Source organism: Leptopilina heterotoma, unplaced genomic scaffold, assembly GCF_015476425.1.
Source record: "Leptopilina heterotoma isolate Lh14 unplaced genomic scaffold, ASM1547642v1 Lhet_80, whole genome shotgun sequence".
NCBI classification, from domain to species: domain Eukaryota; kingdom Metazoa; phylum Arthropoda; class Insecta; order Hymenoptera; family Figitidae; genus Leptopilina; species Leptopilina heterotoma.
In genome coordinates, this window is record NW_025111181.1 from 760317 (window position 1) to 776695 (window position 16379).

The window sequence follows — 16379 nt, forward strand, 5'->3', positions numbered from 1 at the left end:
ATAGAATCCAATCACTGAAATTGAAATGAAACTCAGTATTCTTTTTTTTTTTTTTTGATTCTCATTTTGTTTATCTTTTTATTTTTCTTTTGTTTTTTAATTCAAGAATAATCCAGAGAAATTCGACTTGAATTATTTCAATTCTTTTTTGTATCATTTTATTTATATAATCTACAGGTTTTATTTAAATAAAGTGCGGAAGAAAAAAATTCAAAAATGAAATAATTTATATTTATTGATTTACAATATTTATTAATATTTTTTATATATTCAACTAAATGATAATTGTAATTATTATTACTATAAGTAATTATTTTTTTTGTTTTTATTTTTTTTGTAACGAACAAAATAGTTGTAATTATAATTACATATTTAAATAACTAGTACAATATATAAAAATTATAACTAATAAATATTAAAATTGACCAAGAGAATAAATAATTCACTAAAAATGACAAAATTTGATATTGTTATAGACAAGTAATTTCGCATAATTTTTTTGAAGAGAATGAATTTTTCGGTGTGTGTAAAAATTGAGAATAAAATAATTCAGAACATTCGCCTGTTGTTTTATCGTAATAGTAATCAGATTGATAAGTATCTTGAAGGCGATAGAAGTAATCTGTAATAGTAGCATTTTTTTGTAAATATTTAATAATACTAAAAATAAAAATGAAAAACATTAAATACGAAACAAATTATTAATTCATAAAAACTGATTTAGAAATGTTTCATTTTTAAAATTTCCACTTACAAAATAATAGTAAATTGACCGAAATGTTTTTCTGTTTTTATACACTTCCTTAATTTTATTTTTTTTGTAATTCAAGTAATTATTGTAATTTACATACCAGGATCACGATTTTGAAGACATTTTTCCTCATTTTCATATTTTTTATTTATTTTAAAGTAATGTTGAAAGAATTTTACACATTCGTCTGTATCTGGATTGTAATAATGTCCAGAATAATAAATTTTGTCTAAATCTCTAAAGCAGGCTGAAATAATTCAGATAAATATTGTGTTATTTTATTAGCAATAGTGAAGTTAACAATTTATAGGTATTTTTTTTATTTTTATTTATTATTTATTTACAAAGATAAACTATTTAATTTTATTTATTTAATTTTTATTATATTTTATTTACTTGTTTTATTTATATTTTACTTCTTTTATTTTTCGTTTACTTTTCTATTTTAACTTTATTTATATTAATTTTTTATTTCTATTTTTAAGACTTATTTATTTTATTTATTAATAGGTACACAATTATTATTCACATATTTCAATCTAACCTTTGATAATTGATGATGAAACTTCTTGATGTAAAATTGAGTAAAGAAAAAAAAGAACAAAACAAAATTTGTTTCTCATTGTAAAAAATTTTTCTTCTTCCTCTTTTCGTCAATTCAGAGTCTTCAAATTAATCTTCTGTTGAAATTTTGAAAAAAAATCTAAATTTTATATCGAACTTTGAAAAATTAATATGCAAATTTTTTTTCATTAAGTCTCATATATTGAATATTAAAGAAAAATACTTTATGCATATATAATTTTTTCTTTTTGTAAATATTTATCCGCTATACTTGCACAATATTTCTTTTTGTAAATATTTATGCATATATTTAATAAGTTTCCTCTAAAAAAATTCTATAAATATAGATATTGAAAAAAAGAGAAAATTGTTCAAAAACATCATTATTATTTTAATCAGCACTTGAGTTATTTGAAAATGATTCTTAGGCACGAAGTAGACATAATTGAAATTTGTATATCAATAACATTATGATAGTCATTATTCAGTCATTGATTCCACTTGAGCAATGTCACGAAGCTTTGATTCATTAACTAAATATGATCATTATGCGCGCGCGATATGGAGAATTAAAATTATATTCGCAAGTAAATTTAGCGTGACAATTAAAATTGTGGGATTTTTCTTAATTTGCATAATTATTTTTTTTTTAAATAATATTATTTAGAATAATATTTTTTAAGAATAATCGATATTATCAACTTTATTATTATAGTTTTTGTTTACAAATAACTACTATTTGTTTAACGAATACAATTATTATTATTATTATTAATATTTCAATTACGATTATTAAAATTTTATTTTTTATTCTAATTGTAATTATTATAGTTAGGATTGTGTTAATTTTAAAATTATTATAAATTAGTATAGTGTTAATGAATCATAATTATAATTAGGATCGAGTTAATAATTATAATTATTAAAATTAGTATTGTTCTAATAATTAGAATTTATAATAATCTGTAAAATTTTATGATAATAATTAAAATTACTCATACAGAAAATTAATAATTAATTATTAATTAAAATCAGTAATAATTAAAATTAGTATTAATTAAAATAAATAATGACTAATATTAGAAATGATTAAAATTAGTAATAATTTAAATCACTAAAAATTGAAATTAGTAGTTATTTAAATTAGTAGTAATTAAAATTGGTAATTATTAAAAGCATTGACAATTTAGTTCTGCCACTTTTCTACTTTGTCCAGTTTACATTTTTCACAATAGAGTGAAAAATTGTAAAACTAAAAAAATAATTAAATTACAAAAATAGAATTAAAAAAAAATTTCACGAGTGAAAAAAATTAGATTTGAGGAAACTTTTAGACATTTGTACTTTTCCGTTGACAACATGGTATGAAATGAAATTTTATCAATGTGTATATACAATGCGGAGACAATAATTTGATTTATTGTTTATTAAAAAAGTAGAAACCCACACGTTTATCGAATTTCCCTCATCATACTTTGCACTTCGACCACTGATTCATAATTGCTTCGTTATCTATACATAGGTATTATATTAGATTATTTGATGATAAAATTGTGTAATCAAGCATAAGTGGTAGACAACGATAGCAAACAATGCATTAAATATCTGGAAAAAAAATTTTTCTTTTTTGTTTTCTTTTTAATTATAAAAAGCGCAAAACCATTATTCTCAAATTAGACACATAATTGTTTTATTGAACTTTTCCACTTGATTTCTTCTTTTCATATAATACAATTATTAATACCAGACAAAAATTATAAATATATATACCTTATACAGATTTAAATATCAATAATAATTTATCGTACATTATACAATTTTGTTTTGCTATTGAATTGATAGGGGATTTTTTTTAACTTGATAATGATTAAATGTTTTTTTTCTGGAAAATTTAAATTTATACCTTTTGAATAGATTTATAATGGTCTTTTTTATTTATACCATTCAGTTATAATAATTAAATTACTTAAAGTGATAAATTCACTGAAAGTGAATTTAATAAAAATGAATTCAATAAAAGTGGGTTTAATTAAAATTATTCAAATAAAATTTTTCCTTTCTATAATTGTAAATTTTGTTGTTATTATTATTATTATTTAAAAGAAAAAAAAATAATAATAATTATTTTTTTTTCTTTCTTTTTAATGAAGTGGAAAATATTTGAGATAAATCTGAAACGAATGTGACTTAAGATAAAAGGTTATTTTAAAATGTTGCAAACAAAAATGACAAATAATGACACATGTCGTTTTATGAATGAAATATGGTGGCCAGAGAATTTTTATTCTCGAGGTGTATATGTATTTGAATGAAGTGGTATATATGAATACGACTCGGGTGATGACAGTGGCATCTAAAGCCGAGGATGTTCCATTCAAAGAAAGCTGTATTCTAAGAGGCGAACGCGCAAAATGGAAAATGTACATTCATTGAGTTCCTACCTTTTGATGCCATCTTATTTCAAAACTTCTCTTCGTCTCATTAGGACAAATTTTCGAGGTTCAAAGATATTCCTTTATCGTAATATACATACATACACATATACACATACACATTTATACAAATATACATATACACATAGTCACATATTGACATATACACATACACATACACATGTACATATATACACAAGGATCGTTTACACATACCTCATATATATATATAGATATAATTACATATCAAAAACTTTCTTTTTCTATTTTCCTTTGAATGCAACTTTTTTTTTCTTTTCATTCTAATTATTTAATTATAAACTCGTCAGTTGAGGAAAGTCCAATTACAAATTGTGTTTAATTATAGAAATTTAATTTGAGTTTCTGGGGAAAATTGTAAATTTAATCAGAAAGAGAAAGAGAGAGAGAGAGAGAGAGAGAGAGAGAGAGAGAGAGAGAGAGGGGGGGGGGGGTAGAAATTGATTTTAGACGATAGACTGATTATTTAGACTGTATGTTTATTTTCTAAATGTTGCAACTATTTTTTTCATTTCTTTCAAATAAAAATTTAATGAAAACTTCAAAATGGAGAACAAATTTTATCAAATTTTATCGGCTGTGGTTACTTTTTATGAATTGTGAATTAAATTATTTTTTATGACCCGTATATTAATTGGATTTATTCTAGCAATAGTTTGGGACCAGTAAAAAATTTTGTGTACTCACAATTGTTGGTAAGCAGAAGATAAAGTTCTTTAAAAAATAATTTATCATCTTCTGCTGATTATCGGCTGTGGTTACTTTTTATGAATTGTGAATATAATTAATTTTTATGACCAGGATATTAATTGGAATTGTTCTAGGAATAGTTTGGGACCAGTAAAAAATTTATTGTACTCTCAATTATTAGTAAGGAGAGTTCGCTCAAAAAATAATTTTTTATCTTCTGATGATTATTGGCTGTGGTTACTTTTTATAACTTGTCAATTAAATTAATTTTGATGACCCAGATATTATTTGGAATTGTTCTAGTTTACTTAATAGGTTCTACTAATAACAATTTTTATTATTAGTAGCTCCTGGTAATAGTGATTTGTACTATTAAGAGCGTTTATTAGTAGTGACTCTATTAATTAACGCTTTTGCTATTAACGTTTACTATTAGCGTTGCCTAATAGTAATTTTTACTATTAATAACTTTTGCAAATAGTAATTGTTACTATAAGTAGCTCTTAGTAATAGTAATTTTTACTATTAGGATCGTTAATTTGTACTGACTCTTAATATTAGTAGCGTTTTCTAATAGTGATTTTTACTACTATTAGCGTCTATTTGTACTAACTATTAATTTATTATTAAACAGTATTAATTTATTAACAGTAATTTTTTAGTAAACGCTACTAATATCAGTTACTATTAATAAACTATTTCACAAATAGTATAAATTACTATTATTAGAAGCCACTAGTATTTTTTATTATGAGTAGCGTTTATTAGTAGTAATTCTAACTACTAGTAGCATGTACTAATAGTAACTTCTACTATTTATAGTCGTTACTAATAATAACTTTTACTGGTATTACTAGTTGAAATTAAAAGAAAAAGCTTTCAAAAATATCTTTTTTATTTTTTAATTATAAAATACTATTAACTGTGTCAACACTGAAAGACGGTAAAATTAATTGGATATTTAAAGAGAAATAAATATATATTTTTATTGATAGAATAATGAGAGTAGATATAAATAAAGTCACCTGTTTATGATCAAAGTGCATCAAGCCATTTTCGATAAGGCAAGATCCAAATTAAAAAAAATATCGATAATCAATACGGGAGCATTTGATTGTAATTTAGGTAATTGTGACATTTTATATCAATTTGTAGATTTTTGTTAAGGAAAATTTACTATCGTTAATTAGGCAACATTACCAAGAAATGAAGATTAAAATAGGACTACAATGTTGTAAATCGAGTATAATTTTTATTAGATTTTGATTATGATTAAGATCAACTACTATTAGTGGAATAATTTTAATATTTAATTAGTAAATTAATTGTTAGTACATTAATTTTCAGTAGTAAATTAATTATTAGTAGTAATTTTTTGTAGTAAATTAATTATTAGTAGTAAATAAATTATTAATAGTATAATTACTAGTAGTGATTTATTTTCTATTAAATTAATAACTCAGTGATACTACTAGTAGTGTAGTGTTAGGACAAAATTATGAGTAGTAGTATCACTAGTAGTACAACAATAATAGTATTATAGTAATACAGCTAGTAGTGTAGTAGTACGACTAGTGGTATAATAATACTAGTACTGTAGTAGTAGTATGACTAGTAGTATAATAATACTAGTAGTACAGTAGTTAATATTAAAAAAAATTAATTTTGATTAGTAAATTATTTGTTTTTATAAAACTTTGATAAAATTTTATCAGTCTTTTATTAATGTTAGTCAAACAATTTTTATTACCTAAATGGAAAAATTTATAATTACCTATTCTTATTCTGTCAGAAGTGTTAGTTTTTTCTATTTAAAAGTAACTCATTTGAGAGGTTTCTGTTTTTCTTCAATTAACATATATTCGTTATTGTTTGAATGGCCTTGTTTTTTTGTTTCTTTTTTTTCACCTCGCGATCTCAACAATAAAATAGCCGTTTACAGTTTTCCTTTAACGAACTTTTCTGTTTTCTGTTTGTTACGTTTATTATATTTGCTTTCAATCCAATAGCACCTCTCCTAGAGAAAATCAGTGCCATGAAAATAAGAAAAAAAAAGACGACGACGAAGAAAAAAAAGAAAGTGGAGAGTAGAAAAACTTATGAGGCTTCATTCGATTGATATTTCAATTCTTTCGGAATTTTTTCAAAAAGGTTATAAATAGTAATAACAGATATTTAATTATTTTATTTTATAATAGTTTTAACTTAAAATAGCTTTAATTTATAATAGTTTTAATTTCTAATAATTTAAATATTTACAAAATTATTCAAAATAGCAGTAAATTGCACAGATTGTTACATTAATTAATAATCAATAAATAAAACTATAATTATTCACATAGCTTCAATTAGTTGTAGTAATTATAGTTTATTAAGTACTTCCATTGGGAGATTATTCTAATTATTGATTATTTCAATTTCGTTTGCTGTAATTTACACAAAATTTTCAATTAATTATGTCTTAATTATTATATCCAAATTTTAATTCCCGATAATTATTATGATTAACAATCTGCTTTTACATCATCAATTTCTAATAGCTTTAATTAATACATAGCAGATATAATTAATTACTGTGTTAAAAAAAAATACTTTTTGGCTTTATATTGTAAAAAGTACTGAAAAATTCAAACTAAAAAACTAAAAAAAAAATGTTTTATTTTAAGCTCAATTTCTAATTGTCTTAGAATTAATTTCTTCACTAAATAAATTGACATTTAAAATCTAGGTTTAAAAAATTAATTAGTGGTTTTTTTTATTGAGGTAACTTATTTATAAAAATAGTAAAAAAATGAAGAAAGTGTCGCGTCAACCCAAGGCACGTTATTAATTAATTTTTTTTAAAAAGTTTAAGTTTAATAATTCATATGATTAATTTGATTAATTTGATTAATAGTAAAGTTTTATTATTAAAATATAAACCTTCTATGGTTAATAAAATTGAAGTCTTAAAAATAGTGTGAATTTAAGAATTAACACATTAGTAATTAGTTACAATACTGTAAGAAGAAAGGTACTAATTTAGTACCAATTTTGGGTACTAAATCGTCATTTGGTTCTATTTTAATACCGAAAATCAGCTCTAATTTAGAACCTTTTATTTACAGTGAAGTGTAAAAAATTAAATTTGCAATTAGTTACTTTTAAGACGCTTTGTTTTTTAATATCCAAAAGCTTAAATTAATGGTTAGAGTATGGTACATAGTAGATTCTCGATTTTCTCCGTGATATTAAACAATTTGCGGTTAGAGATGGTTCGACATAATAACCTTTGGAGAACATGAGTGGAAGCCTAAAACTTGAGCCATTTGCGTGAAGCAACGCAGAACAAGCAACTAGTGGTGGGTAGCGAATGAATTCAATATATAGATATATATTTGCACATGGAGTATAGAGTGAATGTGATGTGTCTGGTGGTTGTGTAAGTGAGTCGATGATAGTAGTGGTAAAACTATCCTCTGCATACATCTACAGCACAAAGTTACACATTTACCGATTGTTACGGATAAGTTTACAGTTTCGAGTTAAAGTAGATCGTAGAGAGCAAGAGAGGGAGAGTAAGAGACACTAAGAGAGCAATAGAGAGAGAGAGAGAAGGAGAGAGAGAATTTCACACAAGCAGTTTGTGCATTCTCTTCTATTGCATTGGTCGTCGCCAAGACTGTCGACAACACACAGTGTGCCTTGAGGCCGCAAGAGTTACGGAAACCCAGACATCGGACGTCACTCATCGGTCTGACCCTCAGGAGTTCCTGCTTCAAAACCACAAGAAGACCCAATGGTCGTTTACAACTGCGTAACGAAACTTTCCTTACAACACTGTTCCGTTAACAGCCACGGGCGTAGATCAAATTCCCAATTCAATTGACGAAAACTTCTCCTCTTTCCCTTTCTCTCTCTCTCTCATTTATTTCACTCTTCTTTTGCCTCTCTATTTATCTTCATTAGCGTTGATTGAATCCGAATTTTTTAGGCAAAATTGATTCACTAAGAGAATTATTTTCTTGTCGAATATTATGATAGAAAATGTTATGCTATTACAAATAAGCATAAAACTTGAGAACAACATTCTGTGAGCTAATATTGCCTATGGTAACCCAGCTGAAAATGTTCTATAGAATTTCACTAGAATCATTCTATATATGAATTCTAGTGAATATTCTACAGAATTTTACTAAAATGATTCTACTCTCTAAATTTGAATTAGTAAAAATGTTTACTAATTAGAATTAGTGACTAATTTTTTGCTTTTGAATTAGTCAATTTATTAGTAAAATTTACTAATTCAAAAGCAAAAAGTCAGTCACTAATTCAAATTAGTAGACATTTTTACTAATTCCAATTTAGAGAGTATACAATTTCTACATGAATTCTACTAAATTTCAGTGATTTTGAATTAGAAAGAATTTAAATTCGTGAAATAATATTTATCAACTTTATATTATTGTGTAATTGAATTTTACATTTGATTTATATAACAAATTTTAGTCAAAAATTGTTTATATCATTTAAATAAATATAATCATTTAACTTAGTAACAGGACTCGGACCAGTGAAAGTATTTAAAAATACGAAAACTCAGTCTGAGTCAAATAAGAGAACATTTTACTTAAAAGTATAAATTAAATTTCTTCATAACTATAAAACATGAAAAAATCGATCACTCCGAGTCGAAGACTCGGAGTCATCGATTTTTTCATGTTTTATAATAATTAAAGATGTCAAATTGATAAAATCATTATTTTAAATTATAAGAATATTGTACTTATTCAAAATAATTTTCATCATTTCAATTCAATTATTATTTTTAAGAATTTTTCACTAAAATTTTTCTTTAAATTAATTAATTTTCGAAAAAGTTTCTCTACAATTTTCAAAATCCATTTATTTACAATATTCAATTTTACAATTTTCAATGATTCGTAAATTCTTCAATGAAATATATATTAGAAAATAAAAAACTTCAAATAATATCAAAAAATTCAATTACACTTTTTAAAAAAAAATTCATATCAAAATTCAGTTATTTCTAAAAATTCACGCTATATTGCTATTCTCATATTCAATTATTATCTAAACTTTTACCTGAAATTTATTTTTTAATAAATTTTTATTAAAAAATTTTACGAGAATTCAATTATTTACATACAAAAATAAATAATTTATTCAATAATTAAATAATTTCTTAAAATTGAATTTTTATAAAGAATTTTACCAAAATTTTTAAAAATAATTGAATTCTTTCGGTGAATTTAAAAAAAAATTTTAACAACAAATGCAATTTTTTATCGTTACATTTAAAATTGTATAAAAATAATTGAAATTCTGCGATAAGTTTTGTTATTTATGAAAATAATTGAATTCTTGCGACGAATTTTATTAAAAAATTTTTTAAAGAATTGAATTCCTGTGAAAAATTTTATTTGTGAAAATAATTTAATTATTTTTCACAAATACAATTCTTCACAGGAAAATATTATTATTCATGAAAATAATTAATTTCTTGTAAAGAATAATTTTATTCAAATTTTTTTAAATAATTGAATTTCTCAAAATTTTCTAAAACTTTTTGAAAATAATTAAATTTTATCGAGAAACTTCATTAAAAAATTAAAAATAATTGAAATCCGACAAAGAATTAAGAAAAATTCTTTTTTAAATAATTGAATTTCTGCCAAAATGTTTATTTTTGAAAAGAATTGAATTCTTGGGAAGAATTTTATTGAAATTTTTTAAATAATTGAATTGCTTTTGAAGAATTTTATTTTTTACGAAAATAATTGAATTCATTCGAAGATTCTTACAAACATTTTTGACAATAATTGTATTTCTAGAAAGAATGTTATATTTTACGAAAATACTTTTATTCTACGACCAATTTTATTATAATTTTTCAAATTTTTTAAAGCATTTTATCAACATATTTTTATATTTTTATAATAAAATTTTTAAGAATAATTACAATTTCCGAGAAATTCGATTAAAATTGTATTAAAAATAATTGAAATTCTGCATTGAGTTTTATTATTTATGAAAATAATTGAATTCCTAAGAAGAATTTGACTATTTTTTAACATCATTAAATTTCTGCGAAGGATTTTATTACTCTTGAAAATAATTGAATTTCTGCAATAATTTGTAACTTCTCCAAAATTAAATTTTTTTAGTGTGAACTAAAATTTTTCTATAAATCCATTATTTTTAATAATTTTTTAAATAATTTTTTGAGAATTTTCAAATTCATTTGTTTTTAAATGAAATTCCATTTTAAATCAATTTTTATGATAAAATTCTACTAGAATTCAATTATTAAAGTACAATAAATAGTTTATTGTAAATTTGAATGTTTCTGAAAATTGAATTCTCATAAAGAATTTTATTAACAAATTTTTATATAATTGAATTCGTTTATTAAAAATAATTGAATCTTTTGCTAGTTTTACTAATAAGTAGTAATTTCTACTAATTTATTAGTCAAATTTCCTAATTCAGAAGCAAAAAGTCACACAGGAAATGAAAAGTGTTGTTTTAACCTGAATTCAGGTGAAAATAACACTTTTCATTTCCTGTGCAGTCAGTAATTCAAATTCGTAAACATTTTTAGTTTTTACTAACTGAAATTTAGAGAGTAATTTTATTAATTATGAAAAGTTAATTAATTTTTTATAATAGATTTAAAAAATTATTTTTTCTTTATTTGATAGAATGATTTAATTTGGAAATTTCATTTTTAATTTTATTAAATGAGAAAGATTTCTTGATTAAAGATAATTTTTGAAAGATTAAAAATATTATTTTTTCTACACGAATCTATACATGGAATTGAGAAAAATTCAATTAAAGATTGATTTTTAATTTAACTCGAAAATAGATATTTTTGTAGATTAAAAGAACTTTTCAGCGGTGAAAGAAAGAAATTCTAAGCAAGATACAATACTTTTTCGGATACAATATAAAGAAGTATATTAATAAGAAATTGTACCTATGGATTAAGAAGAATGAGCGAGAGAATAAAAATAGAAAAATAAGAAGAAGAAAGAAGGAAAGTGCAATTCATTTATTTTTCCCACCTGAGAAGTTTTAAATAACCGAGTCACGTACCTGCGAGTGGCGTTGATTCACCCTTGCCGAGATTACAGACTCCCTTGGCGTACACGGGATATTGAGGTGGAAACGCGTTACGCATCGCCCATCAACGACGACCGAAATATATATAAAATATATATATAACTATATATATATATATATGATCGATTCGCGAGAGAAAATGAGAAAATCAGAATAATATTTCGAATCACATTTCACAAAGGGAAAAATATCACAATTCACTGAAGCTATTCTATTTGTGGATAAAACACATATTTCATCAATTTTACCAACTCCTTCGTTCAATTTCAAAAATATACTCCCAATTTTTTTTCTTCTTTTTTCAAACCTATCACAGTCACATTTTTAGAAATAATAGTATCGTAAATCGTGTTCTATTATAGTACCTATACACAAAAGAAGCGATTTCTCTATTTTGCGCTTCATTGAAAATTACGAATTCAAACAAAATATATAATTCCCATATATATATATGTGCGTGTTAGTTTATGCCTCCAAAAGTTTTGATAAAAGAAATTTTTCTATTCACTGAATATAATTTCGTAAATAATAAATAACTAGCAACTACCATAAATAAAAAAATTTTTCACAAAAATTCAATTATTTATATTTTTATAAATAAAAATATTTGAATTATTCTGCAAAATTTTTTAAACAATTATTTTTAACAATTTTCATAAAATTCTTTATAAAAATTTAATTATTTTTTTCAATATAATATTCCAATTAAAATACAAAATAATATTTGAATATGCAAATTTTATAAAATTTAAAAAAAAGTAATCATCGTAAGTTGTAACAGTTATATTTTTTTCTCTTCATTTACGGGAAAATATCCAATTATGAACATTTATTTTCTTGAAAGTTTTTAATGTAGAAAAGGCAATGATACAAAGTATACAAACGTCCAGCATGCGCTCTTGATGTAGTTCCGGTAAATAACCTCGCGCGCTTTCATTTCAGTTAAACCGTATTGGTTGACAGTTGTTTTCCCTGAAGCGTTGACGTCCGACTTGGACCGGAAATTGAATTTCTACCACATGTCGTCACCAACATTCGTTTCTTCAATTCTTTGTCTTGTGTTGTAGTTTCAATTTATAATTGTTTCAAATAGTAAACAAAGAAGAATGAAAAATAAATAAAAAAAAAAAAAATGGAAGATAAATACTGAGAACTATTTAATTACAGTATTATTCAGAGTTGAAGTTGTGGTTCGAAATTTTAGAATTTAAAATAGTTTCAATTGGTTGTAGTTGCTTCAGCGTTTAATAGTTTCAAATAGATTATTATTTATTTATTGATAGTAGCTTCAGTGCTATTTTGAGTTAATTATATAGCTTTAGTCCTTAATAATAATATTTTTTAGAGCAATTCAATTATTTTCAATACAATTTTAATAAAATTTCTCCAAAGAATAGAATTATTTTTAAAAATATTAATTAAATTTAATTATTTTCAAGAATTTTAATAAAAATTTAATTATTTTCAAAAATTCTGATAAAATTCTTTGAAACAATTCACATATTTTTTATAAATTGTAAAATGCTTGGTAAGAATTAAATTATTTTTGTAAATAATAAAATTCAATTATTTTCAAAAAATTTAATAAAATGTGTAATATTTTCAAATTCAATTGAGAAGAAATCTATTTGCTTTAATCTTTAAAAAATTATCAATTTTTTTTCAAATTAATAAAGTTATCAACTTTGCGAAATTAAAATTATAAAGTGAAATACTAAAATTACAAAAATGTATACAACATAGTGATAGAAATGTGATAAGATAAAAATCAAATTTTAACAGTGTTAATCGAAAATTGTTTTGATAATTAAATTAATCTTGATTGTCAATAATAATAATAATAAAAAAGATTTCTTGGGAAATAAATTTTAATTTCTAAATTAAATTCTAATTTGTTTTATTTTCCTTTATTTTCTTTTTTTAATAAATGCATCTTCATTAAGGTGTTTGAACATTAATCTTAATATGCTTCTTAATGGATAAAACATTTTTCACTTTACCTTGTCAAAAAATGTGACTAATTAATAAATAACTTGAGGGAGTCGGGTTCATTGTTGAGTATAACAAATATATCTTCAATTACTCACGCCTCTCACCCTTGCGTGATAAAGTTCACGTATGTTGATTCGAAATAACTCGACACCTCATTCTATGAATGTATCTTGCAATCTCTCTCACTCACTCTCACATATCTCTCTTGAGAGAGAGAAACGAGGGAGAGAGATTTTACGAGAGTGTGACTCAAGGTCGATTACTCAGATGATGTTATATTATTCAATCGTATATCAAAATCAAACTACCGTTAACATGCGAATTAAATTATTCTTGTTTACAGCTTTCAGCTCTTAATTGAAATAGCAGTTAATTGAATTTTATCACTGTAGGATTTTCAAGTGATTATTAATTAATGTTACGTGTTTTGGAAAGTGTAATTAATTAGATAAAATTAATTGGAGTAAATGTGGAAAAAAATTGCATATAGTAAAAAAATTATTAGAAAAAATAATTTTTCGAATAATAATTGTTAGAAAAGAAAAAATATTAGAAAAGAAGATTTATTAGTAAAAAAATGATTATTGAAAAATAATATTAGCTATGAGAAAGAATTATTAGTAAAAGAAGTATTCGTAAAACATGTTCTTAGCAATAAGATAGAATTATTAGTAAAAAAATTATTATTAAAAAAATCATTAATAAAGAAGATTTTTATCAAAATAATTTTATTAGTAAACAAAAAATTATTTAAAAAAAGAGAATTATTAGTAAAAGAATCATTCATGAAAAATATTGTTAGAAATCAGGAAGAATTGTCAGTGAAAAAATTATTAGTAAAAAGAATTTTTAGCAAAATATTTATTAGTAAACAAAAAATTATTAGAAAAGTAAGAATTATTAGTAATAAAATATTAGTGCGAAAAGAATTATTAAAAAAACCAAAAATTAGGTAATTCAATTTTGATAAAAGTTACAAATAATTGCAGAAATTCAATTATTTGCAAAAAAAAAAATTCTTCTTATAATATTCAACTATGTTCAAAATTTGAAAATAATTCTCTTAAAAATCCCAATTATTTTCAAAAATAAAATGCATTTTTCTAATTTCAATGATTTTCAATATCTACTATTTTAATAAAATTCTGCAAAAAAGAATTTAATTAATTAAAAAAAATTTTAATAAAATTGTATGCAAACATTTAATTATTTTCATAAATAATAAAAATTTCACAGGAATTAAATTATTTTTCAATTATTTTTATAAATAATAAATTTTTTTTAAGGAATTAAATTATTATTTTCATAAGAAATAATTTAAAATTCTAGAAAATAATAATTAAACTAAAATAATGAAAATAATTTTGATGAAGTTACAGCGACAATATTTTTATAATATAATAATTATAATGATTTTATCTCTCAGTCATCTTTAATTATTAGAAAATAAACCGATACTCCGAGTCTTCGACTCGGAGCAATCGATATCTTCATGTCGAAGATATAATTATTATAAAAAAATTATTATAATTATTAATTATTATTATTAATATATTATTATTATTTATATATTATATTTATTTATATATTATATTTATTATTTTATTTATTTTATTATTTATTTATTTATTATTATTATTATTTATTATTATTTATTTAATTATTTATTATTATTAATTATTATTAATAATTAATTATTATTATTAATCCGAGTCGAAGACTCGGAGTGATCGATTTCTTTATGTTTTCTAATAATTAAAGATGACCGGAGAGATAAAATCATTATTTTATATTATAAGAATATTGTCACTGTAACTTCATCAAAATTATTTTCATCATTTTAATTTAATTATTATTTTCTAGAATTTTAAATTATTTTTTATGAAAATAATAATTTAATTCCTTAAAAAATTTTATTATTTATGAAAATATTTGAATTTCTGTGAAATTTTTATTATTTATGAAAGTAATTAAATGTTTGCATACAATTTTATTAAAATTTTTTTTAAAATAATTGAATTCTTTTTGGGAAATTTTATTAAAATAGTAGATATTGAAAATCATTGAAATTAGAAAAATGCATTTTATTTTTGAAAATAATTGAAATTAGGACAAGAAGTTTTTTGACGTTTATGAAAATAATTGAACTTTGGAGAAGAATTCTATTATTTATAAAGATAATTGGGATCTTTACGAGAATTTTTTTTTCAAATTTTCTAATTTTGAACATAGTTGAATTTTATAAGGAGAATTCTATTTTTTTTGAAAATAATTGAATTTCTGCAATTATTTGTAATTTTTCCTAAATTGAATTTTTTATTGTTTTCAACAAAAATTTAAATTAGAAAATTTTAAGATTCTATTATTTTTAAAATTGCTAATTTTATTTAAAAAAAAGGTAGTAAGAAGGTAGTTAGAATTGTTGCTAGCTACTATTTAAATGAAATCAGTACTTTTCAAAATAACTATTAAATTGTAATCAGTATTTTTTAAAATTACTATTAATTGAAGCTAGTATCAATTAAAGCTACTATATATTGAAGCTATTATTTTTCGAAAATACAATTAATTAAATTTATTATTATTAAAAACTACCTATTCTATTATATTCTATACCTATTCTACCTAACTCTTTCAAACTGCTTGTTTATATTATTATTATTTGGTTTATTAATATTTCGTACTGCTATTAATTAAATTATTAATTACTGCCCTTAATTATTCGAAGCTACTATGAATTGAAATAATTGTTTTTCGTAATTGCAATCAAAGAGAAGATATTC

General features: G+C 22.1%; 1 protein-coding gene across 1 annotated transcript; it reads right to left on the reverse strand.

The window, feature by feature from the left end:
* Positions 1 to 428: 428 nt before the first annotated feature.
* Positions 429 to 1428, reverse strand: LOC122511122. The gene is made up of 3 exons (XM_043626185.1): positions 1296 to 1428; positions 852 to 998; positions 429 to 622 (listed from the first exon to the last, which is right to left on the reverse strand). The coding sequence occupies exons 1-3, from the start codon at positions 1372 to 1374 to the stop codon at positions 471 to 473; spliced, it is 378 nt and encodes a 125-aa protein (XP_043482120.1). The 5' UTR covers positions 1375 to 1428; the 3' UTR covers positions 429 to 470.
* Between the last annotated feature and the right edge of the window lie 14951 nt (positions 1429 to 16379).